The 27,827-nt window shown below is 41.5% G+C and overlaps 1 protein-coding gene and 1 pseudogene across 2 annotated transcripts in view; one reads left to right on the top strand and one right to left on the bottom strand.

Annotated features, from left to right (window-relative positions):
* Positions 1-26,996, bottom strand: part of ATRN (attractin) — a 156,754-nt gene extending 129,758 nt beyond the window's left edge. Inside the window, exon 1 of one of the 2 annotated variants that reach the window (XM_035005963.1) lies at positions 26,540-26,996. In XM_035005963.1, coding sequence (XP_034861854.1) covers positions 26,540-26,925 — 386 coding nt within the window. In that variant the 5' untranslated portion in view covers positions 26,926-26,996. The remainder of the gene's footprint in view (positions 1-26,539) is intronic. The other variant, XM_035005964.1, reaches the window with a different exon arrangement.
* On the top strand, positions 17,512-17,594 carry LOC118011615 (annotated as a pseudogene).
* Positions 26,997-27,827: the final 831 nt, after the last annotated feature.

Genomic DNA, 27,827 nt, shown 5'->3' on the forward strand with positions numbered 1-27,827 from the left:
TTCCATTTAGGTCCTTTATCTTCATCATTTTATTTTTTTAAAGATTTTATTTATTTGAGAGAGAGCACATGCATTAATGCATGGGGGGGGGGCAGTGCATGGGGGTAATCTCAAACAGACTTCCCGCCCAGCCCAGAGCCAGATGTGGGGCTTGATCCCACAACCCCAAGATCACGAACCTAGCCCAAACCAAGAGTTGGATGCTCAACTGACTGAGCCACCCAGGAGCCCCTATCTTCAACACTTAAAATATCATATTTAGTACCAGATGGTTTTTAAAGACTTTATTTATTTGAGAGAGAGAGCAGGGGGAGAGGGAGAGAGAGAATCTCAAGCAGACAGCCCACTGAGCGAGGAGACCAACACAGGGCTCAATCACATGACCCCAAGCTCATGACCTAAGTCAAAATCAAGAGTTAGATCCTTAGCCAACTGAGCCACCCAGGCATCCCTGGTTTTGTATTTTTTATTCAGTCATCAAATATGATTGCTAATCCTCAGGAGAGTCTATTATTATATTATGTACCTGTATTTCTGCTCTCTCCATTGTTCCTTCTTTTTTCTTTTTTTTTTTCTTTTTCTTTTTTTTTAAAGATTTTATTTATTTATTTGAGAGAGAGAATGAGAGAGAGAGCACATGAGAGGGGAGAGGGTCAGAGGGAGAAGCAGACTCCCTGCCGAGCAGGGAGCCTGATGCGGGACTCGATCCCGGGACTCCAGGATCATGACCTGAGCCGAAGGCAGTCGCTTAACCAACTGAGCCACCCAGGCGCCCTGTTCCTTCTTTTTTCTTAATGCTACAAGAGTCATTCATCATTTCTCTCCTGTTTAAAGAACTTCCTTTAGCCAATCTTTAATGATAGATCTGCTAGCAACAAATTATTTTCATTTTCCAACATCTGACATCTGACAGTGTTTTTATTTCCCCTTAATTCCTGAGGGACAGATTTGCCGAATACAGAATTCACAAATGACAGTTGTTTTATTCCAACACTTGAGGAATAGTGTGCTGCTTCCACTGGCCCCCATGTTTCAGATGAGAAATCTGTTATTTGCACGGGTGTTCCCCATCATTTCTCTCTGGCTGCTGTCAAGACTTCCTCTTTGCCCTTAGGTTTCTAGGCTTTTACACTGTATATATTTATGTAAGTATATACTTACATACTTTACGTAAGTATATACTTATACTGTATATATTTATACATATTATATATACTGAACATATTTAGGTAAGTAGATACTTACCTATTTGTAAGTATATACTTGATGTATTTGTCTATTCTTTCACCAATACCACACTATCTTGATTACTGTAGTTTTATAGTAAGTCTTGAAGTCAGGTGGTATTGGTCCTCCAACTTTGTTCTTCTCCTTCAATACTGTGCTGACTACTCTGGGTTTTTTGTTTCTCCATATAAACGTTAGAATCAGCTTGTCAATATCGACCAAATAATTTACTGGGATTTTGATTATATAGATCAAGTTGGGAAGAAGGGAAGAACTGGTATCTTGACAATATTGAGCCCTCTCATCCATGAGCAGGGAATCTATCTCCATGTACTTAGTTCTTTGATTTTGTTCATCAGAGTATATAGTTTTCCTCATAAAAATCTTATACACATTTCGCTAGACCTATGCCTAAGTATTTTACTTTTGGTGGTGCTAACATAAATGGTATTGTGTATTTAATTTCAAATTCCACTTCTTCATTGCTGGTATATAGGAAAGCAACTGAATTCTGTGTATTAACCTTGTATCTATCTCACACATTTAGATTTCAAGAATTCAATTATGATGCATCTTGGTGTGGATTTGAGTTTTTCTTGTTTGGGATTCACAACTTCTTGGCTTTGCAAGTTTCTTTTGCCAAATTTGGTACATTTTCAGCCATTACTTCTTTCAAATACTCTTTCAGCCCCACCCTCATTTCCTTCTGGGACTCCAATTATGCAAGTGTTAGATCTTTTGTCCCACAGATCATTTTTTCAAGTCTATTTTCTCTCTGTTGTTTAAATTGGAGGATCTCTATTGTTCAGTTCTCCAGTTTACTAATTCTATCCTGTTACTGTCATTCTACTAATTGAACCCATCCAACAAGTTGGGGGCGGGGGGTTGTTGTTGTTGTGTTATCCAATTCTAAAATTTCCATTTGGTTCTTTCTAATTTCATTTGTAATTTGGTTCTAATTGATTTTATTTAGGGCTTTGCTGAGATTTTGTACTTATACTTCTTTCAAGACAATTTTTAATTGATTTTTTTTTTTTAGATTTTATTTATTTGACAGAGAGAGACACAGCGAGAGAGGGAACACAGCAGGGGGAGTGGGAGAGGGAGAAGCAGGCTTCCCTTCCCACCGATGTGGGGCTCGATCCCAGGGTCCTGGGATCATGACCTGAGTCGAAGGCAGATGCTTAACGACTGAGCCACCCAGGTGCCCCCAATTTTTAATTGATTTTAAAACATTTTTATGACAGCTGCTTTAAGATATTTGTGAGAAAATTCCAATATCTGATTCATTTGGGGTTGGTATCTGTTGGTTGCCTTTTCTAATTCAAGTTGCAATTTACCTTATTGGCATGACAGGTCATTTTCTATTGTATCTTGAACATGTTGTCTATTATATTAGAAGTCACTAACATAGAGTTTTATAAAATATTTTATTTTAGCAGGTAGTCACCCTGTTTAGTTTTAGCATATGAATCATGACCCAGTTTTCTGGGCTATTATTCCAATGGCAGATTAATTTTCAGAGTCTCTGTGGTGTTATTTGGCCTGCTCTGTTTATCTGGTACTACTGGGCTCCCATGGGTCCCTGCTGGTGTTGCCTGAGGGGATAAAAGGAGTTTCTTCAAGCCAGGCTGTCAGGTGCTTCTTGGTGGAGGAGGGGTGTGATGGCCCTAAGTTCCCCCCACCAACCCCCTGCTTCCCAGCATCTCTGAGCAGGAAAGGCAAGTCTTGAGCCCACAGAGAAAAAAGAGGCCTCCCAGAACATGCTGCTTCCCATAGCTGGGTCCCTCTTGCCAGTTCCACCCACCTGCCCCTGTATCTCTGGCTAGGGGAGAAAAAGCTCAGGCCCACATAACCAAAGAGACTTCCTTGCACTAGGCCACTTGCAGCTGTGTCCTTCTTGCCAGTAGTGTTCACCCCGGTATCTTTGGGTGGGGGAGGAGACCCTGAAGTCCTCAAGGACAAAGACGCTTCTCAGACTAGAATGCTTGCTGGAGCTGAGTCTCTCTCGCTAGTTCTGCCCACTTGCCTTGATATCTCTCAGTGGAAAAGGGAAGTCTCAAGACAGGTGGGAAAAAGAGTGCTTTGTCTCCACACTTATATTCAGTGGGATTCCTAACTGATCCTCCTTGCCAATGTTACTAAGTTTGCCTGATGTTTTTTTTTTTTAAAGATTTTATTTATTTGACAGAGAGAGAGAGCACAAGTAGGTAGAGAGGCAGGCAGAGGGAGAGGGAGAAGCAGGCTCTCCACTGAGCAGGGAGCCCAACGTGGGGCTCGATCCCAGGACCCTGGGATCATGAGCTGAGCCGAAGGCAGCCGCTTAACCGACTTGAGCCACCCAGGCACCCTGCCTGATGTTTTCAGAAGGAGTTCCACTTGATTGGTGGAAGAAGCGAGCCTACCTGGACGGCATTCTTTTGCTAAGTCAAGAGGGTCAGGAAGCACTGGGTCTGGGAGGCCTACTTCTGTTGGGTAGGGGGACGCAAGATGTGCTATGGCTATACTGTTCTAGTCCTGTGGTCCCAAACCAGCTCACCTTTTTCTTACAACCTTTCAGAGTTCTCCTTTGGTTGTCTTCTGCACCAATTTCAGGATTTATAGGTAGATTTAGCAGAGAAAATAGGTCTATACTATCTCACCTGTACTGGAAATCTCCCCTATGAGTCTGCTTCAAACATGTTTTCTCTCTTGATTTTTAGTCAATTCTTTTGTTTTTATTATATATCTGGTTATTTTTTAATTTAATGCCAGACTAAATTTTGTAATATACTATGTTATAAATATACATCTAGTTATATGTAAATACATATTACATATTCTCACTAAATATATAAAAACTACACAGATAACTTGAATCAATGGTTGACAGTGTCTTTCTCCAGAGAAAACTTGTATTTACTTCTAGAAAGCAATAAAGCTAGGAGCAGGTCTCCTTAATCCAATTAAGGACTGAGGTGATTTGCTTCAGCCTTTGTGAGAGCTAATCCTCAAGGTGTAGCCTATCCTTCAGAATTCCCAGCTAAAAGCCTGGGGTGGTTTCCAGTGCCCTTCCTTCTTTGCAGGCCCTGAACCCCAATTTTATCCCCCAACTCTGCATAACTACCAAAATCTCTACTTAGAATCTCAGCCTCTCTGCCACCACTTTGTTCAACCTCTTAGATGCACGTTTTAAAAATTTTTTTTTAAAGATTTTATTTATTTATTTGAGAGAGAGAATGAGATAGAGAGAGAGCATGAGAGGGGGGAGGGTCAGAGGGAGAAGCAGACTCCCTGCTGAGCAGGGAGCCCGATGCGGGACTCGATCCTGGGACTCCAGGATCATGACCTGAGCCGAAGGCAGTCGCTTAACCAACTGAGCCACCTAGGCGCCCTAGATGCACGTTTTAAATCAGCCAATCACTCCAAAGGAAAAGCTATACTGAAATTTGGCCTCACCCCTCTGAGCTTTCCTTCTCCAAAATACGATCTCTCAAGTCCTTGCTGTCTGCTTTGCTCACTTTCCAAAGTCTTTAAACAGGTTTTTAAAGTTTTTCCAGTTTTTCCAGTTGTTCTCAGTTGGGAGTGTCAGTTTAGAAAAAGGTATTCTACCACTGATATCAGAAATCTCCCCAGTACTTGGGTGATAGGAAAAGATGTTCCAAGCTCATTTTATAGATTTCCTGTCTCCCCTTTTCCTCCCTTTTTCCAAGGTACCCTAGGTTCCTTCTAGTGGGAATTATTATTTAGAGAACAGAGTCTGGAACTAGAAATGTTTAATGCTGTCCAGGTGGGTTTCTGAGATTTTTTAGTAGAGAGAATTAAGAAATACATTTAAAAAAAAAGAAAATAGTGCCCAACTAGCGCACTTGGTAGAGCACGTGACTCTTGATCTCAGGGTTGTGAGTTCAAGCCCCACATTGGGCATAAAGGCTACTTTAAAAAAATAAAGAAAAGAAAAAAGAAAATACATCATGAGTTCACACTGAAAATTCTTTTTTTTTTTCTTTTTAAAGATCTTATTTATTTATTTGACAGAGAGAGACAGAGCGAGAGAGGGAACACAAGCAGGGGGAGTGGGAGAGTTGGAGAAGCAGGCTTCCCGCTGAGCACGGAGCCGACCCAGAACCCTGGGATCATGACCTGAGCCAAAGGCAGACGCTTAACCAACTGAGCCACCCAGGGGCCCCCTGATACTTCTGAGTCAAACTTAGGATCCCAGAATTCTTACCCAATTTCTCTGATGGTATCTCTTTTCCACACCAAAATCTATGGCCTCAATCCAATGTAACTATCTACTTGCTTACAACCTTACAACACATACCTCCAGAATAACAATACCAATATTATTACCAATTACTACAATTATCTGATTACTAAAACCAGCTTATAATATCTTTGCAGTGGGGTATATACTACTAGAAACTTACAGTCAAATTACTATGTTTCAAAGTCTCTTGAAATTCTCTGTAAGCTTCACCTCAAACTAATATATATTTAGGTTCGGGGGGTGGAGCAAGATGGCGGAGGAGTAGGAGACCTGGATTTCATCTGGTCTCAGGAATTCAGCTGGATAGGGATCAAACTATTCTGAACACCTACGAACTCAACAGGAGATCGAAGAAAAGAATAGCAACAACTCTGAACAGAAAAGCAACCACTTTCTGGAAGGTAGGATGTGCGGAGAAGTGAATCCGAGGTGATATTCGGGAGGATAGATGGCAGGGGAGGGGGCCTCCGTCAGCCACTTCTAGCAAGTGATAGAGCCAGGGAGCACAAAATCGGAACTTTTAGAAGTCTGCTCCACTGAGGGACGTCGCTCCAGTGGCTAAGCCGGGGGTGGAACCCCCACTGGGACAGTGTAGTCTCAGGACCCTTGGGGTCACAGAAAGACCGGGAGTGCCTGAATGCGGCAGAGCTCCCAGGTATCAGAGCGGTGAAGCCGGCTGCAAAGACGGAGCCGAGGCGGGGCTCTCAGCTCGGGGTGGCCATAAACTGTGATCCATGGCACAGTCGGGCCACTGCCCCTCCAGCGGGGACCCAACAAGCGGCAGATCTGGGGAGACTCCCCTTCTTCCCCCGGGAGGAGCGGCACGGGAGTGCACCACAGGGATCTGCTGGTTTTGGAGACTCCACATGGGGTCAGGTGCCAGAGATAGAAATGCTCGGTCACAGGGCGGGTGAGCATGGAGTGCAGCCGGAGACCGGGGAGACGGGAGTGACTCATTGCTTTTCTCTGGGGGTGCACTGAGGAGCAGGGCCCCGAGTTCTTGGCTCCTCCGGGGCGGAGACTGGGAGGCCGCCATTTTCACTCTCGTCCATCAAAGCCTAATGGAAAGCTTGCAGGCAACAAAAGCTCCGGAGAGCAAACCCGAGCAGATTACTTACCCGGACCAGGCAAGGGCAGGGCAATTCTGCCTCCAGCAAAGACATTTGGGAACCACGGCAACAGGCCCCTCCCCCAGAAGATCAGCGAGAACAGCCAGCCAAGACCAAGTTTACCGATCAATGAGAACGGCAGAACTCCAGCGGTAGGGGAATACTGCACATAGAATCCATGGCTTTTTTACCGTGATTCTTTAGTCTTTCAAAGTTTTTTTTTTTTTGAATTTTTCTTTTTCCCTTTTTCAACCAACATCTTATCCCTTTTTTAAAAAACATTTTTATTTTCCATTTTTAGAGTCATATTTTATCCCTTCATAGTAGTTACCCTTGTTTTTGGCATATATATATAAGTTGTTCTCTCTTTAAAATTTTGAGATACAGTTTCTTCTAACAGACCAAAATATACCCTAAATCTTTAGTGTATGGCTTTGCTCTACTCTCCTGCCTGATCACATTCTCTCCATTTTTTTTTAATCCTCTTCTTTTTTCAAACAACTTCTTATCAATTCCTTTTATAAAATTTTTTATAATTTTCATCTTTACAGTCATATTCCATCCCTTCATCATATCAACCCTTAATTTTTGTACATATATAAGTTTTTCTTTCTTTAAAATTTTGGGAGGCACTTTCTTCTAACAGACCAAAATACACCCAAAATCTAGTGTGTGGCACTGATCTATGCACCAGCCTGATCACATTTGATCATATTCTGTTTTTTTTTGTTTGTTTGTTTTGCTCCGTTTTTGTTTGTTTTTATCTTTATCTTTTTGTTTTTCTTTTTTCTTTCTTTCCCTTTCTTTTCCCCTGGCTTCAGGTCTTTTCTGATTTGTTTAGAGTATATTTTCTGGGGACGCTGTTACCCTGTTAGCATTTTGTTCTCTCACTCACCTATTCTCCTCTGGACAAAATGACAAGATGGAAAAAATCACCTCAACAAAAAGAACAAGAGGTAGTACCGACTGCCAGGGACCTACTCAATATGGACATTAGTACGATGTCGGATCTAGAGTTCAGAATCATGACTTTAAAGATACTAGCTGGGCTTGAAAAAAGCATGGAAGTTATTAGAGAAACCCTTTCTGGAGAAATAAAAGAACTAAAATCTAACCAAGTCGAAATCAAAAAGGCTATTAATGAGGTGCAATCAAAAATGGGGGTGCTAACTGCTAGGATAAATGAGGCAGAAGAGAGAATCAGTGATATAGAAGACCAAATGATGGAAAATAAAGAAGCTGAGAAAAAGAGATAAACTACTGGATCACGAGGGCAGAATTTGAGAGATAAGCAATACCATAAGATGAAACATTAGAATAACTGGGATCCCAGAAGAAGAAGAAAGAGAGAGAGGGGCAACAGGTATATTGGAGCAAATTATAGCAGAGAACTTCCCTAATTTGGGGAGGGAAACAGGCATCAAAATCCAGGAGGCACAGAGAACCCCTCCCAAAATCAATAAAAATAGGTCAACACCCCAACATCTAATAGTAAAACTTACAAGTCTCAGAGACAAAGAGAAAATCCTGAAAGCAGCTCGGGAGAAGAGATCTGTAACCTACAATGGTAGAAACATTAGAATGGCAACAGACCTATCCAGAGACCTGGCAGGCCAGAAAGGACTGGCATGATATATTCAGAGCACTAAATGAGAAAAATATGCAGCCAAGAATACTATATCCAGCTAGGCTGTCACTGAAAATAGAAGGAGAGATAAAAAGCTTCCAGGACAAACAAAAACTAAAGGAATTTGCAAACACGAAACCAGCCCTACAAGAAATATTGAAAGGGGTCCTCTAAGCAAAGAGAGAGCCTAAAAGCAACACAGACCAGAAAGGAACACAGACAATATACAGTAACAGTCACCTTACAGGCAATACAATGGCACTAAATTCCTATCTTTCAATAGTTACCCTGAATGTAAATGGGCTAAATGCCCCAATCAAAAGACAGAGGCTATCAGATTGGATTAAAAAACAAGACCCATTGATATGCTGTCTGCAAGAGACTCATTTTAGACCCAAAGACACCCCCAGATTGAAAGTGAGGGGGTAGAAAACCATTTACCATGCTAATGGACACCAAAAGAAAGCTGGGGTGGCAATCCTTATATCAGACAAATTAGATTTTAAACCAAAGACTGTAATAAGAGATGAGGAAGGACACTATATCCTACTTAAAGGGTCTATCCAACAAGAAGATCTAACAATTGTAAATATCTATGCCCCTAACATAGAAGCAGCCAATTATATAAGGCAATTAATAACAAAAGCAAAGAAACACATTGACAACAATACAATAATAGTGGGGGACTTTAACACCCCCCTCACTGAAATGGACAGATCGTCTAAGCAAAAGATCAACAAGGAAATAAAGACTTTAAATGACACACTGGACCAAATGGACTTCACAGACATATTCAGAACATTCCATCCCAAAGCAACGGAATACACATTCTTCTCTAGTGCCCATGGAACATTCTCCAGAATAGATCACATCCTAGGTCACAAATCAGGTCTCAACCGGTACCAAAAGATTGAGATCACTCCCCGCCTATTTTCAGACCACAATGCTTTGAAACTAGAACTCAATCACAAGAGGAAAGTCAGAAAGAACTCAAATACATGGACGCTAAAGAGCATCCTACTAAAGAATGAATGGGTCAACCAGGAAATTAAAGAAGAATTAAAAAATTCATGGAAACCAAAGAAAATGAAAACACAACTGTTCAAAATCTTTGGGATCCAGCAAAGGCAGTCCTAAGAGGAAAGTATATAGCAATACAAGCCTTTCTCAAGAAACAAGAAAGGTCTCAAGTACACAACCTAACCCTACACCTAAAGGAGCTGGAGAAAGAACAGCAAATAAAGCCTAAACCCGGCAGGAGAAGAGAAATAATAAAGATCAGAGCAGAAATCAATGAAATAGAAACCAAAAGAACAGTAGAACAGATCAACGAAACTAGGAGCTGGTTCTTTGAAAGAATTAACAAGACTGATAAACCCCTGACCAGACTTATCAAAAAGAAAAGAGAAAGGACCCAAATCAACAAAATCATGAATGAAAGAGGAGCGATCACAACCAACACCAAAGAAATACAAACAATTATAAGAACATATTATGAGCAACTATATGCCAGTAAATTAGATAACCTGGAAGAAATGGATGTATCAACTACCAAAACTGAACCAGAAAGAAATAGAAAACCTGAACAGACCTATAACCACTAAGGAAATTGAAGCAGTCATCAAAAATCTCCAAACAAACAAAAGCCCAGGGCCAGATGGCTTCCCAGGGGAATTCTACCAAACATTTCAAGAAGAATTAATACCTATTTCTTCTGAAACTGTTCCAAAACATAGAAATGGAAGGAAAACTTCCAAACTCGTTTTATGAGGCCACCATTACCTTGATCTCAAAACCAGACAAAGACCCCATCAAAAAGGAGAATTACAGACCAATATCCTTGATGAACATGGATGCAAAAATTCTCACCAAAATATTAGCCAATAGGATCCAACAGTACATTAAAAGGATTATTCACCACGACCAAGTGGGATTTATCCCTGGGCTGCAAAGTTGGTTCAACATCTGCAAATCAATCAACGTGATACAATACATTAACAAAAGAAAGAACAAGAATCATAGGATCCTCTCAATAGATGCAGAAAAAGCATTTGACAAAGTACAGCATCCTTTCTTGTCAAAACTCTTCAGAGTATAGGGATAGAGGGTACATACCTCAATATCATAAAATCCATCTATGAAAAACCTACAGCGAATATCATTCTCAATGGGGAAAAACTGAGAACTTTCCCCCTAAGGTCAGGAACGCGGCAGGGATGTCCACTATCACGACTGCTATTCAACATAGAAGTCCTAGCCACAGCAATCAGACAACAAAAAGAAATCAAAGGCATCCAAATCGGCAAAGAAGAAGTCAAACTCTCACTTGTTGCAAATGATATGATACTTTATGTGGAAAACCCAAAAGACTCCACCCCAAAACTGCTAGAACTCATACAGGAATTCAGTAAAGTGGCAGGATATAAAATCAATGCACAGAAATCAGTGGCATTCCTATACACCAACAACAAGACAGAAGAAAGAGAAATTAAGGAGTTGATCCCATTTACAATTGTACCCAAAATCATAAGATACCTAGGAATAAGTCTAACCAAAGAGGCAAAGGATCTGTACTCAGAAAACTATAAAATACTCATGAATGTTTTTGATGCTGAGTGATGCCTTCTCTGCCTTCAGACTTATCACGTGGTCTGTTACGATACAGAGAAACATCTCTGCCCACTAGGCAACCATGATTTTCTCAAGGACATATCTCATTCACTTCTTTTTCTCCAGTGCCTAAAATATCACAGATGTTCATGTAACATTTGCTGCCTAATGGGTAACAATATCAATTCCAGCAAAGTTTGTGACAACAAAAATTCTCAAGCTCTTACTACCAGCAGCTTGCTACAAAGAAAGTCCAGGATAAACTCTTGTATGTATCCATGACATTCTAGAGAAAAGAGCATTTCAGAAGCTAAAAGACTAGAGGCAGAACCTTTGTTCAAAGACATCTAAACACTGACCTGGCTCGATTCCCTCAGATAAGGAGCTGCCTTGTGGATGCCTAGTTTGGCCAAGAACGAGGAAAGTCCAATAGTTTACGTAAAGCATTTCCTTAAACATCCATATGAAGATTATTTGTATTATGTTTTGAATACAAATAGAAATGAAGGGGTGCCTGGCTGGCACAGTTGGTTAAGCATCCGACTCTTGGTTTCAGCTCAGGTCTTGATCTCAGGGTCGTGAGATCGAGCCCCGCGTCAGGCTCTGCGCTCAGTGCAGAATCTGCTTAAGACTCTCTCTCTCTCTCTATCTGCCCCTCCCCGCCCCCATGCTCCCTCACTCTCTTTCAAATAAGTAAATAAATCTTAAAAAAACAGAAATAAAAACCCAGAGCATAACAGAGTAGTGCAACAGCAAAAACGGAGAGTTCCAGAATCAACAAAACTCAACCCTGCAAAGAAACCAGGAGCCAAAAAATATGGCTCTGACACAAGCTATATTTGGCTCTGCTTTGTGTGGCCGGCCCCTTGTTTCTTACAGGTTTCTAGATACATTCTTAGCTAATAATTTGAAATATTAAGTTAATCTTGTGGGAGGAATATCTCTTCCCATTCAACTGAAATGATAAAACAGCCCCATTCTCCTAGGCTCAAAATGTTGGTGTGACATCTGTTAGCTTCTTCCTCTATTTTATCCCCTTCATCAAATGTATGGCCAATTCATGGTACAACTGCCATCAAAGGCTTCCTTAGATTCATCCCTTCATCTCCATTCCCACTGCTATGCTCTACTCCGGCTATCTTCACAGCTTCAGAGACCTGACCACAAAGTCTACTAAGCACCCCACAGCCACAACAACATTCCTAGAGCACCGATGTCACCATGTTACTACCCTGCACAGACAAGGTTTCTCAGGTTTACATTTACCAAAGGGGGAAAAAAAGAATAAGATTTATACCGAATTTTGTCTCACTCCAGCAGTAAGTTATATCATCCATAGATTTTTTTTAAAGTACTATCCATCTCAATAAGACATGCTTTTCCAATAGAAATCTACCTATTATGTTCAAATGCTATTTCTAAAATGTCCATTACATTTATATGGTTTGTTCAATGATGCACTAAAAATAATCATAATGATTAGTTAATTCAGAAAAAAATCTTCACATAAGGTCTCATGGTAACATGAAACTGAAAAAAAATTTCATTTACATTCTAATCCTCATTTTGAAGAGATATAACATACTCAACTATCTTCAATACAGAAATATATTAGAATAAAATCCTAAGGCCGAAATACACATACACAAATTAGTGCGTGAAAACTGGTAAAATCTGAATAAGGCTGATAAAATTGTATCAATGCCAATTTTCTGGTTGTGCTCTTATACTACTGTTATGCAAGTTGTTACCATTAAGAGAAACAGGTGAAAGGATAGGATATCTCTGTACTATTTCTTATAACCTTATGTGAATCTGCATTATCTCAAAATAAAACATTTAAAAAATTATTTAGGAGGATTTTGAAATATATTACAAAGTAATCAAAACAGGCTGGTACTGACAAAAGAATAGACAAACAGGTCAATGGAATATAATTGAGAGTCTAGAAATAAACCCACACATCTAGGGTCAATTGACAAGGGTACCAGGACCAGTCAATAGAGAAAAAATAGTCTCTTCAATAAATGTCACTGGAACAACTAGATATCCACATGCAAAAGAATATAAAGTACCTACCTCACAGCATGTACAAAAATTAATTCAAAATGGATCAAAGACCAAAATGTAAGAGCTAAACCCATAAAACTTTTTTTTTTTTAAGATTTTATTTATTTTGTGACAGAGAGACAGCAAGAGAGGGAACACAAGCAGGGGGAGTGGGAGAGGGAGAAGCAGGCTTCCTGCCGAACAGGGAGCCCAATGTGGGGCTCGATCCCAGGACCCTGGGATCATGACCTGAGCCAAAGGCAGACGCCTAATGACTGAGCCATCCAGGCGCCCCTAAACCCACAAAACTCTTAAAAATAAAACACAGACGTAAATCTTCAAGATCTTGGATTAGTAAATGGTTTCTCAGATAAGACACTTAAAGCACAAGCAACCAAAGAAAAAACAGTTAAGTTAGACTTCATCAAAATTAAAAACTTTTGCTGTCAAAAGACACTATCAAGGTTGTCTTCTTTTGTGAAAAACAACTAAAAAATTAGAAGACATTATTTGCAAATCACATGTCTGATAATATCCAGAATATATAAAGAACACTTGAAGCTCAACAATAAAAACCTATATAAAAACCCAATATAACCTAATTTAAAAATGGGCAAAGGATCCGAGTAGACATTTCTCCAAAGATGTATAAATGGCCAATAAACACATGAAAATAAACTCAAAATCAATAGACATTAAGGAAATGCAAATGAAAGCCATAATGGATACCAGCTACACTTACTAGGATGGCATAAAACCACAGAAAATAAGTACTGGTGAGAATGTAGAGAAAATGGAACCCTCATAAACTGCTGGTAAGAATGTAACTGGTGTGGTCTCTGTGAAAAAAGTTTGGCATTTCCTCAAAAAGTAAAACACTGAAGGGCACCTGGGTGGCTCAGTCAGCTAAGCGTTGGGCTCTTAATTTCGGCTCAGGTTATTAAAAAAAAGCCCCACATCGGTCCTGTGCTGGGCCTGGAGTCTGTTTGGGATTCTCTCTCTGCCCCTTCCCGCCCCTCCCTCTCTCAAAAAAAAAAAAGTAAAACACTGAGTTACCACATGACCCAGCAATTCCACTCCTAGGTATACACCCAAGAGACATACCCAGATGTCCACACAAAAACTTGTACATGAACATTCATAGCAGCATTATTCACAATAGCTAAAAGATGAAAACTACCTAAATGTCCATCAACTGATGAATGGATAAATAAGATGTGGTTTATGCATACAATGGAATATTATTCAGCCACAAAAATGAATGAAGTACTGATCCACAATGCAAAGATGAATCTTTCAAACATGCTAAGTAAAAGTCAGTCAAAACAATCACATATTGTATGATAACATTTACCCCATGTGATGTCTAGAATAGACAAATCCATAGACAGAAAGCTGACTGGCTGTCATGGGTTGGGAGGAAGGAGGAATGGGAAGTGACTGCTAATAGGTACAGAGTTTCCCCCAGGCATAATGAAAATATTCTGGAATTAGATCATGATGATGGTTGCACAACTTTATGAACATACTAAAAGTCACTGAATTGTGCCCTTTGAAGTGGTGAGCTTTATGACATGTGACATCTAAATCAGTGAGCAGAATTCATAACCCAGAAAAAAATTATAAAATTATACGGGGTTATTAGAATGAAAATAAGAATTTAAGCAAAAAAAAGGAACAGTGTAAAAATTGATTTAAAGAAGACTACTATTTTTTTTTTTAAGATTTTATCTATTTATTTGATGGAGAAGGAGAGACAGACAGAGCCTGAGCAGGGGGGAGGAGGCAAAGGGCAGAGGGAGAAGCAGGCTCCCCACTGAGCAGGGAGCCCGATGCGACCTGATCCCAGTACACTCAGATCATGACCCGAGCCAAAGGCAGAAGCTTAACTGACTGAGCCACCCAGGTGTCCCTACACGTGTATTTTTTTTTTTTAAGATTTTATTTATTTATTTGACAGAGAGAGACAGAGCGAGAGAGGGAACACAAGCAGGGCGAGTGGGAGAGGGAGAAGCAGGCTTCCCGCGGAGCAGAAAGCCCGATGTGGGGCTCGATCCCAGGACTCCAGGATCATGACCTGAGCGGAAGGCAGACGCTTAACGACTGAGCTACCTGGGCACCCCCACATGTTTTTTTTTTAAATGAAGGGGAATGGTTATCAAATTGCTATGGACTTTGGATTCTACCCGATAAATTTTTAAAAATAATATAATTTTTTTTTAGTAACTATTCTTTGCAACTATATAAATCCTGTTTTAAAAAATGATGTATGTCAACTGCCTGTCAACCTAAAAGTATACAAGGAAGTAAAAAGAACCTTAAAATTATTTTGGAGGTGCTTCAAAAGTCTGAAGTACCCTAGATAAAAATCATACACAGGTGCACAAAGAAATATGTAAAGAATGTTAACTGTAGCAGTTTTTGTAACAGGACAAATTGGAAAAATCTAAATGCCAGCCAGAGAATAGGTAAATAAACTGGAGTTCTATATTGAATACAGCTATGAATCAACTGGAGCTACATTTATCAATACAAACAAATCTCAAAAGCATTTAAAAATGGGGCTTTGAGTGAAAAAAAAAAAGCATGTATAGAATAGTTACTTTTTATGAAGTCTGAAAACATGATCTTGTTTTTAGAAATAAGACTGTGTATCTGTAATAAAAGTAGAAACGTGCAAGGGAAATAACAAACATCAACTTCACCATACTAATTACCTCTGGGGCAAGAGGGTAAGGGGAACAGGATCAGGGAGGAAAAACACAGGGACTTTGGTTGTTATCCATAACATTTTATATTATATAACTTAATATCATTATATCATAAAAATAATATTAATATGAAGGAAATTCAGCAAAGGTAGGTTGTAAGGACACAGATGTTCATTTTATTACTCTTTGTATCTCTTCCATAAGCTTGAAATGTTTCATATTAAAAGGAAGTTAAAGTTAGCCCAGAAACTGAGCCAGCATCAAACATAATTGCTTTAAAGCAACTATTTAGGGATGCTGGGTGGCTCAGTTGTTTAAATGTCTTCCTTCAGCTCAGGTCATGATCCCAGGATCCTAGTCAAGTCCTGCATCGGGCTCCCTTCTCAGAGAGAAGCCTGCTTCTCCCTCTGCCTCTGCCTGCCACTCCCCCTGCTTGTGCTCTCTCTCTCTCCCTGACAAATAAATAAATAAAATCTTCTAAAAATAATATTAATAATAATAATAAAAATAAAGCAACCATCATGGTTGGTCAGTATTTCTCAACCAGTGGTCCAAAAGATGTTCTGATTAAAAGACAGTACTAGCATCTACTAAAAGAGAAGCATAGGACACGATACTTAAATACACATTACAGAAGGGCATAAAAGAAATCTAATTCTGCAAATTTGCCTCAAGATCATCTTGCCAAACCTTCTGATCAAAATCCTTGTATAGCTTTGCAAGATGTCTCTAGTACTTCAAAAAACAATGTTAAAAGGGGAAAATTAAGTGACAATTATAGTCAATCTGGCCTTTCTGCTCAATTTTGAAAAAACCATCCACACAGGAAATACGCTATCTGCAGAGAAATGCTTACAAATAGCTGGAAACCACTATCATTTTATGATTTAGAAACAAAACACCAAAAAAAATTTCTAAGACATAATTTTTAAAGCACAAATGCATAAATACCAAACATGAGGACAGAAAAGTCTATTTCTATAGCAGTCTGATTATATCTCTATTGTAATATAAATTCAATCCAAAATTAAGTGTCATTTCTTTGTCTATAAATCATGCTTTTCCTTACAAAATTAATTTAAAATACATTAAACAACATGTACTACATATTAAGCAGGAAAAAGATTAAATTTTTCTTTTAATATTGTGAATACCATTACAAATTATATTTAAAATGTACGTTATAGTTTTTATTAAGAAATTACTTTTTAATCTATTTAAAATCATCTTATCAAAAACGGGATACTTTTTGAAAAAGATTATTTTTTAATTCCTAAAAGAGTCCACAAGATTATACATTTTTGTGAAGGGATGTGTGAATCAAAAAATATAGGAAACACTGGTCAAGAAAGGTGACTTACATGTCTCTTAACAGCATCTAATACAGTCCCAGCCCCTAATGCTTATAGGCTTATGAGTGAACAAATTAGAAAATTCTTAATTAGAATGCAAAAAGGACCATGAGGAATTAACTGGAAAATCCATTCAACTTGTAACTGTATACTATTAATGTCAAATTCTAAAAAAATAAACAGGCAAGTCAGCCATGACTAAAATTAACTTCTGTAAGTGCAAGAGAATTCTAGATGAGTAAACATCTAAATAAATAGCTAGAACTAAAGTTCGCTCACAATGTTAACTTGAAAAAACAGACAACTTAAGAGAATTAAAAACTGAGAGACTAAGGGGCGCCTGGGTGGCTCAGTTTCAGCTCAAGTCATGATCTCAGGGTCATGAGATGGAGCCCCAATTTGGGCTCCATGCTCAGCTGGGAGTCCGCTGGAGGTTCTCTCCCTCTCTCTCTCTCTGCCCCTCCCCGCTGCTCACATGTGTGTGCTTACTCTCTCTCTCTAATAAATAAACAAATCTTTAAAAAAATTGAGAGAATAAAATCGAACCAGGGTCTCAATGCTAAAAGAAAAGCATTCAAGCTTTGTGCAGTGGCAGTATTGTAGCCAATGAGGTTTATCCGAGGCGCGATTATTGCTAATTGAAAACTTTTCCCAAGAAAAGCATTCAAAGGAAGAGGACATCCATAAAATGGTAAAAAAGAAAAATGCAAAACAAATAGGAGAAAGCCACCCTCAAAAGGGAAAATGAGACAACATCTGGCTAATTATAAAGGGTTAGTCTGAAAGTACAGGGAGAGGAGGGAAAAGGAAGAAAGAGTCACGAACTGAAGAATGAGATTAGTATACGGCATATGGATGGGGCTCACTTTTGCCACAATGCACTGGTGAAATCACAAAGTGATAAAAAGTATAAGTGAGAGGGCGCCTGGGTGGCTCAGTTGGTTAAGCGACTGCCTTCGGCTCAGGTCATGATCCTGGAGTCCCTGGATCGAGTCCTGCACGAGCAGGGAGCCTGCTTCTGCCTCTGACCCTCCCCCCTCTCATGTGCTCTCTCTCTCATTCTCTCTGTCTCAAATAAATAAATAAAATCTTAAAAAAAAAAAAAAAGTATAAGTGAGAAACACAGACCAGCAGCTGATAAATTTCCCAACAAAAATACTCTGAAAAGTACAACAGTAGTTTCATTTCAGTTTTAAAAAACAGATTGTGTTGAAGAGAAAAACCAGTATGATTTCTGTTCAACCACAGTACCAGATATCTACTTCTGTATTTAATACTCAAGATAAACATAACCTATAAATTTATTAAGTCAGTTCATCATATTCAGAAAAAACTGTTTTGATCATACGTATTCTGTTTTTCTCCTATATATTTAACCATCCTCTACACTGTAGTAAATAAAAAGCCTACCTTGGGAAACTTTCACAGAGGTAAAGCTTAAATGTCAGATATCTGCTTTCAAACATATACCTTGTGCAATTATATTAAGACATCAGGCTCAATTTTTCTTTTTACTATAGTAAAGATATTTTTACCTTTTCAAATAAGTAAACTCTTATCTTCTAGGAATCAGCAAAAAAGTTTATTGTGTAACATTTTACATAGTTAAGTGTTTATCCAATATAACATAATTTCATACCATATACGCATGTGTTTTGTTGATTCCTCCCATAATTCTATTCCCCTCATTGAAAAATCAGGGGACAAATTACTGCCATTCAGTGACTTGACCCTAGTGCTAGACTGAAACTCAGTATCACACAGTCCTCACCGCAGTAATCTCAAAGAGCCAGCATAATGCATTCCACATAGTGGGACCCTCACAACTCCTAGTAATGACTGAGTGAATTCCTGGTAAACCAGGGGACTGGCATTTCATTACTTGATACAGTATTTTCCAGAGCATTCCCAATTTTTATCACCAACACTTATTGAGTATTCACCAAATGGCAGGTTCTAGGACTATGCAGGGGTGTCACTGTTTTTACCTGCCCAGCATGGGCCCCACTTTTCTGGAACAGTATGTGTGTGTTCCTTTCTCTTTTCCTGCTCCCCCTTTCTCAGTCCATGCCACTTTTCCATCTAATGGAACTGGACCTCACATTCCAGCTCCACAGCAGGTACTCAGGTCAGGTCTGATGAATCAGGACATTCCCATGACCCAAACACAGAGATCGCGTCAGTAAAGGACAAGGGACGAGTGAGATTCTCAGCATTCCTTACTTGCAACAAGCTTCTAAGAAAGGGTCATTCTTTTCCAGTGGAGGATGCTAAGCCAGTTTGATTTTACTTCTGGAGACACCATCTGAAGACAACCTGCCTGAGAATGAGGCCAGCAGAGTACAGATCAAAGCTAAGAGATGGAGGGAGAGAGACCAAGTGGTCCCCTGGATCCAGCCACAGACAGAGCCAACAATATCCCCCAGACTTTTCTGTCACATGAACCAATAAATCTCTCCTGTCTTTTTTCTCTTAAGCTTGTCTGAGTTGGGTGTCTGTCACTAAAACAACCTTGACAGAAACTGTAATACAATTTACAAATACAAATTAATGAGCCCTCAAATGGGAAACTGGCTAAATAGAGCTGAGGTACAGGGTAGTGAGAAGAGCCTCATTCTCAGGGGGAAGCTGGTCATCTGAGTTATGCAGTATCAAAGAAACAAGCTAAAACTATTGCCTGTGGTAACTTAGGGTTCAGATGTGTCCATCAACATTGGAAAACTAAGAGACTCTGCAGAAAAATGTCAGAAATTTAGACCATGTTATCAATTCTAAGAGAATACGGCTCAAACTCCCAGTACAGATTATGAAGACTTTTCATGATTCAGGCCTATGTTCCTCTGCATGTTAGGAATTGTTCTACATTGTAAGGAACAGGATATCCAACCGTAACTGGCTTAAGAGAAACATGGACTGCAGCATCTCACAAAACTGAAAGGTACAGCTTCAGGTAATGTTTGATCCAGAGATCCAGAAAAGTCATCAGGTCTCCAGTTCCATTTATCTGACACCGTCCCACTTCTAGAAGTTATTCTTACCACAGGTGGGCTCCTATCACAACAACAATGCTACCTATAACAATTCTCGGTTTTATATCCTTAGCACACAAAGCAGAAGACGACAAAGCATCTCCTTCATAAACATCCAGAGGAGAGAGGCATCCAGCAAGTCCCGAGATTCACTTTGACTGAGTCAGCTTAGATCACATGCCTACCTCAAAACAATCATTATAACCAGAGGCTGGAATGCCCTGATGGCTTAGCCCAGGTCAAGGATGCATCCTGAGGTTGGAGGGTGATGAGAAAGGAAGAGGAAAGACCCTTATCACCTCCCAGTCTCACACCTTTCCAACACGTTCCTCACAAGTTATACTCCAACAACATCCATCTATATTCAGTTCTCTAAGTGCTGTGGGTTGAACTGTGTCCCACAAAAAGCTATGTTGAAGTCCTAGCCCTGAGTACCTGGAAATGTGACCTTATTTGGAAACAGTCTTTGCAGATGATTAAACTAAGAAGAAGTCATACTCATACGTCCAACATGACTGGCGTCCTCACAGCAGAAGAGACACACGGGGAGAGTATTGCGTGAGTTTGAAGTGATGGAGGCAGAGATGAAAGTCATGCATGTACAAGCCAAGGAATGCTAAGGGTTGCTGGCAATTCCAGCAGCTGAGAGAAAGACACAGAACAGATTCTCCCTTAGAGCTTTCAGAGAGAATATGGCCCTGCTGACACTTTATTTCAGGCTTGTGACCTCCAGAACTGTGAGATTAAATTTCTGTTGGTTTAGACTACAGTTTGTGGTACTTTGTTACAACAAACCTAGGAAACTAATACACTTAAGTAAGCATGATAGCCCGTGATTCTTTGCCTTTGGACACTCTCTTTTCTCCTTCTGGAATGCCCATCTCTCCCAGATGGTCTATTCACACTAAACCTCAAATCTGCCCAAATGGTCTCTTCTTTGTGATGCCTTCCACCATAGCCCTCAAAAGAGTTAGTCTCTCCACCACATCTTAGTCCAGCACCACATATTGCTTGCATTTTTATTATTAAATTCTAATTGTCTGTGCACATAGCTGTCTTCCCTTCGGAATTATGAGCTCTCCAATGGGAAAGCAAGGCCTGATTCTTACCCACCTTCATATCCTCAAGGCAGTCCATGGTACCTAACATATAATAATCACCCAAAAGCTATCTATGAATTGAACAGGCTGATGACTCATCTCAAAAAAAAAGATAATGGGTATGATTTCAGAGGATTGGCTATTACAGATTATAGAGAACTGAAGATGGGCCTTGAGGTAGAATCTAGATAAGTAGAAAAGAAAGAATATGGGGGCAGGGAGGAGGAAAGGTGTTAAATTCAGCAAATATGGAGAAAAACTACAAACTAGAAAAATTTGGGTAGGGAGAAAGGAATGTGTATGGGGCAGTGGGAGCCTTCTGTTGAGGGTCACTTTACAGGTAATAAGAGGAGTAGGGGAATAAAAAGGTTTCTCAGCAAGACAGTGGCATGTGTTTCCAGGGGATTTCTATGACTAAGTGTAGAATGGACTCTGGAGGTGCAAGAGACCAGTCAGGGCACAAGAGAGGCAGCTCAGCAAGGAGCTGAAGGGCCAGATGCTCTAGGATGGCAGCAGCAAGAGTGGAAAGGAAGACAATGTTAAGACTTAAGAGAAGAAAGAATAAACAGAAAGAGCAAAGGATTACCCCTATGTTCTGACCTTTGGTTATCCACGTAGGATTTACTACTGAAATAAGGGAGGATAGAGGGAAAGACTATTCCTTTCGAGGAGGATAAAAGTTTGTCTCAGATGGCTTACTATGCGGTGACAGTAAAAAATCCCCAAAATGATGTCCAGCGAACAGTAGATGATGAAGTTCATGAGATTTATGAGGACAAAAGACAGATATGGCAGTTATATGGGTAAAGATGACTTTTTTCATTCCTTCATCCAACAGATTATTTATTGCACACCATGCCCTAGGCACTGTTCTAGGCTCTGGGAATAGAACAAGCAAAACTGATAGAAATCCCTGCCCTCGTGGAGCTTATATTCTACTGGGGAAAACAGACAATTTGATTCATGAACATAAATTTAGGGCTTTAGGTTAATACTACTATAAACCTCTCCAAAATTTTTTTTTACCTTTTTCTTTTTTCAAATTTTATTTTCCAGAATTTTCATTTCACTAGTTACAGGTATTTATGTCCTTGACCGGTAGCCAAACAGGTTTGAGTGAGTTAAGGTTTTGTTTTTTCTTTTTTTTTTAATGCTGGCTTTAGTGTTATAATAAATCTATTTTTCCTCCTTTGTTTCTTAATCTGTTTCTCATTGGCACTAGGCAGCCCTTCCAAAGAATGTTCATAAATGGTGACTGGACTCAGAGAAAACGAGAGGCCAAATGGTACACTGGAAAGCAAGAGAGTGGGAATTAACAAGGCCTGAATTCAAATCCCAGTCCAGTTTTCCACAGGCTGTATGAGATGGTGCAAGTTACTCAGTATCTCCAAGCTTCAATTCACCCACCTGTGAAATGGGAATAACTTCACTTTAAGGATTAAAAGGAGTAATTTCTAAAAGGCACTTGACACAACACCTAGGAAAAAACGGGAGAAATGCTGGTGGCAGCTAGTGTTGGAACTACTACTACCACCATTATTCCACATGCCAGGAACAAAACAGATGCTTAATAAATGCCTACTTCTTTCCTTATTCTAGAGAAGGTAAGTTCTTAACATCCTGCGTACTTATAAGGCTCCCATTCACTAGGCTACTCTAGTCTATCCTCCCCAAACTTCTGATGATAGCAGGAACGTAGAAGAATTTCATAAATGGACTTAATATCTTTATTTCTAACTTGATGGGATGTATTTATCATCTGAAGAAAAACCTCCATAGTGGTGTCACAAGGAGAAAAGAATGATCACTGAATTATGAACAGTAACATAAAAATGAATGAAACTGGCACTGCTTTAGAAATTGTCCACCACGGTGCCTGGGTGGCTCAGTCGGTTAAGCATCTGCCTTCGGCTCAGGTCATGATCCTGGGGTCCTGGGATCAAGTCCCACATCGGGCTCTCTGCTCAGCCGGAGTCCGCTTCTCCCTCTCCCTCTCTCTCTCAAATAAATAAATGGAATTAAAAGAAAAAAGAAAATAAATTGTCCACCAAAGATTCCATAGTTATTTTTACTAAGCTGACATCAATAATATACTCCTCTGTAATAATCATTTCTGTAGTATCTTTCATTTGGAAAAAAATTAAGTGATTTTCTAACTGCAACCATACACTAATATAAATTTTATAGAACACCCTCCGAGTTCTCCAGAAAATTAAATGACATGATGTATATGAAAATGTTTGACCAGATCCCTGGCATGCATTCGGTGGTAACTTTGGGGAGATCTAATCCTCTTATTATCCTACACTCCTTTCAATTACTAGAAAAGACCTTCTAACAACAATTATAACACAGGATTTACAGAACTAAAAAGATTTAAAAACACACTGCCTTGATGCCATTCCATACCAGAAAGGTATTCATTTGAATGTCTCTTCATTTAATAACAAAGAGGTCTGTGAGTTAAATCAAGATACGTACCACTATAATCAAAACCAACATTTCAGTCTTCCCCTAAAATAATCCTTCCACTAACAATTTAATGAAAGTTTTTTTTAAAAGGCCAGAGACATTAAGTTCCTCTTCCTTTCATTTTTAAAAATACAAATTCCAGAAGCCCACAAAATATATTGGAATTATCAGGACCAAAGTCTTAACTTTTTGCCCAGGAAAGAGCACTGCCACCAGCTTGAACCTGCTCCAATGGAGCATCCACGACAACCAGGGGAGCCCCTTCACTCATGCGTGACACCATCTGAGACAACCAGTGTCAGGACTGCTTATTCCCCATAACAAGTGGCTCTTCTCCGATCCTCTGGATAAGAGAGAGACCTGCTCTTTCTCCCTGGCTATGTCCCTCTATACCCGGACGACTCCAACACTTATACCTGTCCTGCCAAGTGGATACCCTGAGAGCACCTAATCTCAGCATGTAGAAAACTGTTCCTCCTGTGTCCGGTAAGGTATTATATCCTCTCAGTCACCCAAGATAGGATCTAGTTTTCTTTCCCTCACCATCCCCCTCCCTTCCCAAGAACAAACCAGTTTCAAAGCAAGACCTGTCTTTTCCCTCTGCAATACCACCTAGCACCCACCCTGCCTCCATTCCCACAGCCTATCCTAGGTTCTCATTACTGCCGTCCTGACCCAGTTGCCCACAACCTCTCATGCTTACAATGAGTCCACCTGCTCTGACCAGTACAGACAGACTGATCTTGCTATGCATGTCCCTCCACACCCTGTGGGCCCCCACTGCCTTCCATGGCATTCCAGATTCTCAGAACTTAAAGGGTTCTCATCTGACACAACCGTCCATTCACTTGCTTTTAGAAGCACCTCAAATTCAAAATACTCTGGCCTTATTACCTTCAAGGCCATTCCTGCTCTGGCTCCCATCTAAAAGCCTGTAATGTCATGAAAATGTGAATTAACTGTGCCATTCCACTGCTCAAGAGCTAAAGGTCAAAATTCTCAACCCAACCTACAGGGCTTCACATGGCCTGGCCCCTGCCTATCTCTCCAGTTTTGCCATGCTCCCATTTGCTCTCTGCTTCAGCTATCTGTCCTTCTCTTCAGCTTGCCATGATCCCCCTTATCCCCAAGCCTCTGTACATGCTGGCCCCTTGGCACCCCACCCCTCATGTAGGTAGTGCTATCCTACTTCTCAGGTCTCAACTCAAAAGTCACTCAGCCACTAGCCTTAACATTCCAAACTAAGTCAAGTCCTCTGCTTGCCCTCTCCTTTGCCTCCATAGCCTCAAGCAAAATACTAATAAATTGATGATTAAATTTCTTATTCCCAAGCTAGAATGTAAGCTCCACAAGAGCAGGACTGTGTCGGTCTTGTTTGCCACCTGTATCTTACAATTTACCCCAGGGCAGCCCTCAATAAATATGTGTAGACTAATGTAATTCATAAACCAGAACACCCGAAGTAAGTTACAACCCAAGATGCACTACACACTGATCATGAAATCACTTGGTTTCTCCATAACAATAAAGTAAGTGCTCAGCTCCTCAATGTTCTCTGAGTTCCCCTGAAGAACTGACATTGAGTCTAAATTCTACCATTCCAAACCTCCCTCTCACAACTCTCTTCTCTTCCATATACCCTCGTACCAGCAATACTTTACTTTCTGGTCTCCACAATTTTGTTTACAATTTTCTTCCCATCTGGAATTTTTTTTCCCAGCTACATAGTTCCAAATCCTACTTGCTTCAAATGCTCAAATCCAATGTCACTTTCTCCTTGAAGTCTTCCTTGCATTCCCCCAGCTAGTCACAACCTCCCTCCCTGAATTCCCACAGGTTCTCCATTGTGCCCCATTCAGGTCAGATCAAATGTCACTTCAAATGAGAGGTTTCTCCTAAAGTTACTCACTGGTTATAATTCTCTATCAGGCTGTCCTGTTTTCTTTTCTTGACAGCACTGTTATCTGAAATTATCTTGTTCATTTATTTCTTTACTTATGTGCTTATTTACTTATTAACTGCCTACCCCCCTCCCTCCTAGAATGTAAGATCCCTGAGAGGAGGGGCCCAGTCTGTCTGGGTCTGGGTATTTGCCCACTCCTCCACAGCTAACATCAAAAATGTTCAGTAAGATCTGCCAAAGGCATGAATGACTCTGTAGTCCTTATGACTAGGGTCATTCGCGTACCTATCTTTCTCTTGCTGTATTCCAAACTCCATGTGGACTAGGCCAAAGTCTGGCTAATCTACTTGTTCATGTGTATTACCTGGAAATCCTTCCACAACTGAAGCAAATAATAGATGACTATTAATTAATGAATTAATGATTTCTCCAGGAGGTACTGTCCCAAACCAGGCCAACTCAGAACTCCATGTTCTCCAGAAATCAGGGCAAACAGGAACCTCCTTCTATGCCCTCTCCACCCTGTTCCAATCAGCCACCTCGGGTGAGCTTCAAAAGGCTAGTTTCCTCACTTTGCTCTAGCCAACAACCACTGATTCTTCTATCTCTGATATCTCACAATCCTAATCTAACCTTTCCCTTCTATCTTCAGCCAACAAATCACTTCCAGGGCCCTGTTTCTTCGGAGTACCCTACATCTCCAACGAGTCCGGGAACTCATCAGGCCCTAGGGAACAAGGGGATGTTAAAAGGAAGTGTTTAAGTAAGACTAGCTCGTCTTTTCTTGTACACCTCGTTTATCCAAAAGAGGCCCAGTTTCAGCGACTTTGGGACCCGAGCTTTCTTCTCCTGTACCCGCCGCACCCAAACCTCTCTGGGGTGCCTCCACCCTTGCCTCGAATCTTTTCATCTTTCAGTTCAAGAAGACCCTAGGCCAGAGACGATCATCTCCTCGGAAGCAAATGGTCCTCAAACACCGTCGGGCGGCCCTATCCTCCCCACTTTCTGTCCGGCATCTGCCTCCGGCCTGGAACCATCTCGTGCTGCCCACAGCCTCAGCCTCCCTCTGGGCCCGACCCTCCAACATCACCCCCCACTCACCTGAAGCGGCCCCCGCAGTGCTGGCATTGCTCGCCCACCCAGCCAGCGGGGCAGACGCACTGGCCGGTGCCAGGGTTGCAGCGGCCGCCGTTGACACAGGGTCGGTCACATTCCTTGGCCTCGGCTGCGGCTGAGCCCGACACCGCCGCCGCCGCCGCCGCGGCCTCGGCCGCCCAGGGCAGCAGCAGCGGCGGCGCGAGCAGCAGCAGCAGCGGCAGCAGCCGCCGCCGCGAGAGGCGCAGCCCGGCCCCCAGCCCCGGCCTCCCAGCCCCGGTCGCGTCCCAGTCCCGGCGCTGCCCGCCGTTCCTGCCCGCAGGCGCTGTCGTCGCCGCGGTCCTCCTCCTCAGCCTCGCCTGAGTGGCCGCCGCCGCCGCCGCCGCCACCATCTTCCCGGGGCTGAGACGGCGCCCCGCGAACACATACACACACACCGCACGGCCGGCTCCGCTTTGCCTGGCCGTGCGGGGCGGGGCTGTGCGGACGGTGGCTCGGGCAGTCAATCCTGAGGGCGGGGCCAGAGCTGCGCGACAGGCGGGGCGACGCGTGCGTGCGTGGGCGGTGCGCGGCGCGCGCGGGCCCTCCACCAGCACGGGCGGCTCTGGAGGCGGGTGTCAGGTCCTGGGTCTGCGGGTTGATGGGACCCCGCCTGCCTCGGGTACAAGGCGCGTTAGCGCTCCAGTTTTTTGCGCGGCCCGCGGCCCGGCGGTGACAAGTTAGCATCCTCTTCCCGTTGGCTGCCTGGAAGCCGTCCGCTCCGCTGGGCAAGCTGGCCGTGTTGGGCACTGCCCTCCCGGAGACCCCGGCGTCACCGCTCTGCCCCGACTCTACCTGCGGGGCAGAAAGGGCCTAGGAGGCTTCGTCGTGGTGTGTACCGTGGTGTGCGGAACTGTAGGAAAGAGTGCTGTGTTCCAGCCTCCGCTTTCTCCTCTGTAAAGGAGGGATAACGAAGTAACACGTGTGTTAAAAACCCAGTGCCTAGGCTATGCGCAATAAATGCCTAATAGAAAGACACACACAGCCCGGCCTTTCTTGATTCAGGCTGATCCAGTGGCCGACCAGATCCCCCACCTTTAATAATGTAGAGGAAGTTTGGGGTTACCTTACTCCCCACTATTTGATCTCAAACATCTCTGAAGAGAAGCCAGCATAAAATTAGGAATTGGAGCACCCTCAGCCCACCCACATCTGCTCCTAGAGCCGTTCTTGTTAGGTAGTGTTACTTTGGTAGCCCCACTGAAACTTGCCTCCTCACGGTATAACCTTCTGTGGTCATCGACCCTGGAACCTG

This window comes from Mirounga leonina, unplaced genomic scaffold, assembly GCF_011800145.1.
Source record: "Mirounga leonina isolate KUSES-001 unplaced genomic scaffold, KU_Mleo_1.0 Mir_150, whole genome shotgun sequence".
In the NCBI taxonomy this organism is placed as follows: Eukaryota; Metazoa; Chordata; class Mammalia; order Carnivora; family Phocidae; genus Mirounga; species Mirounga leonina.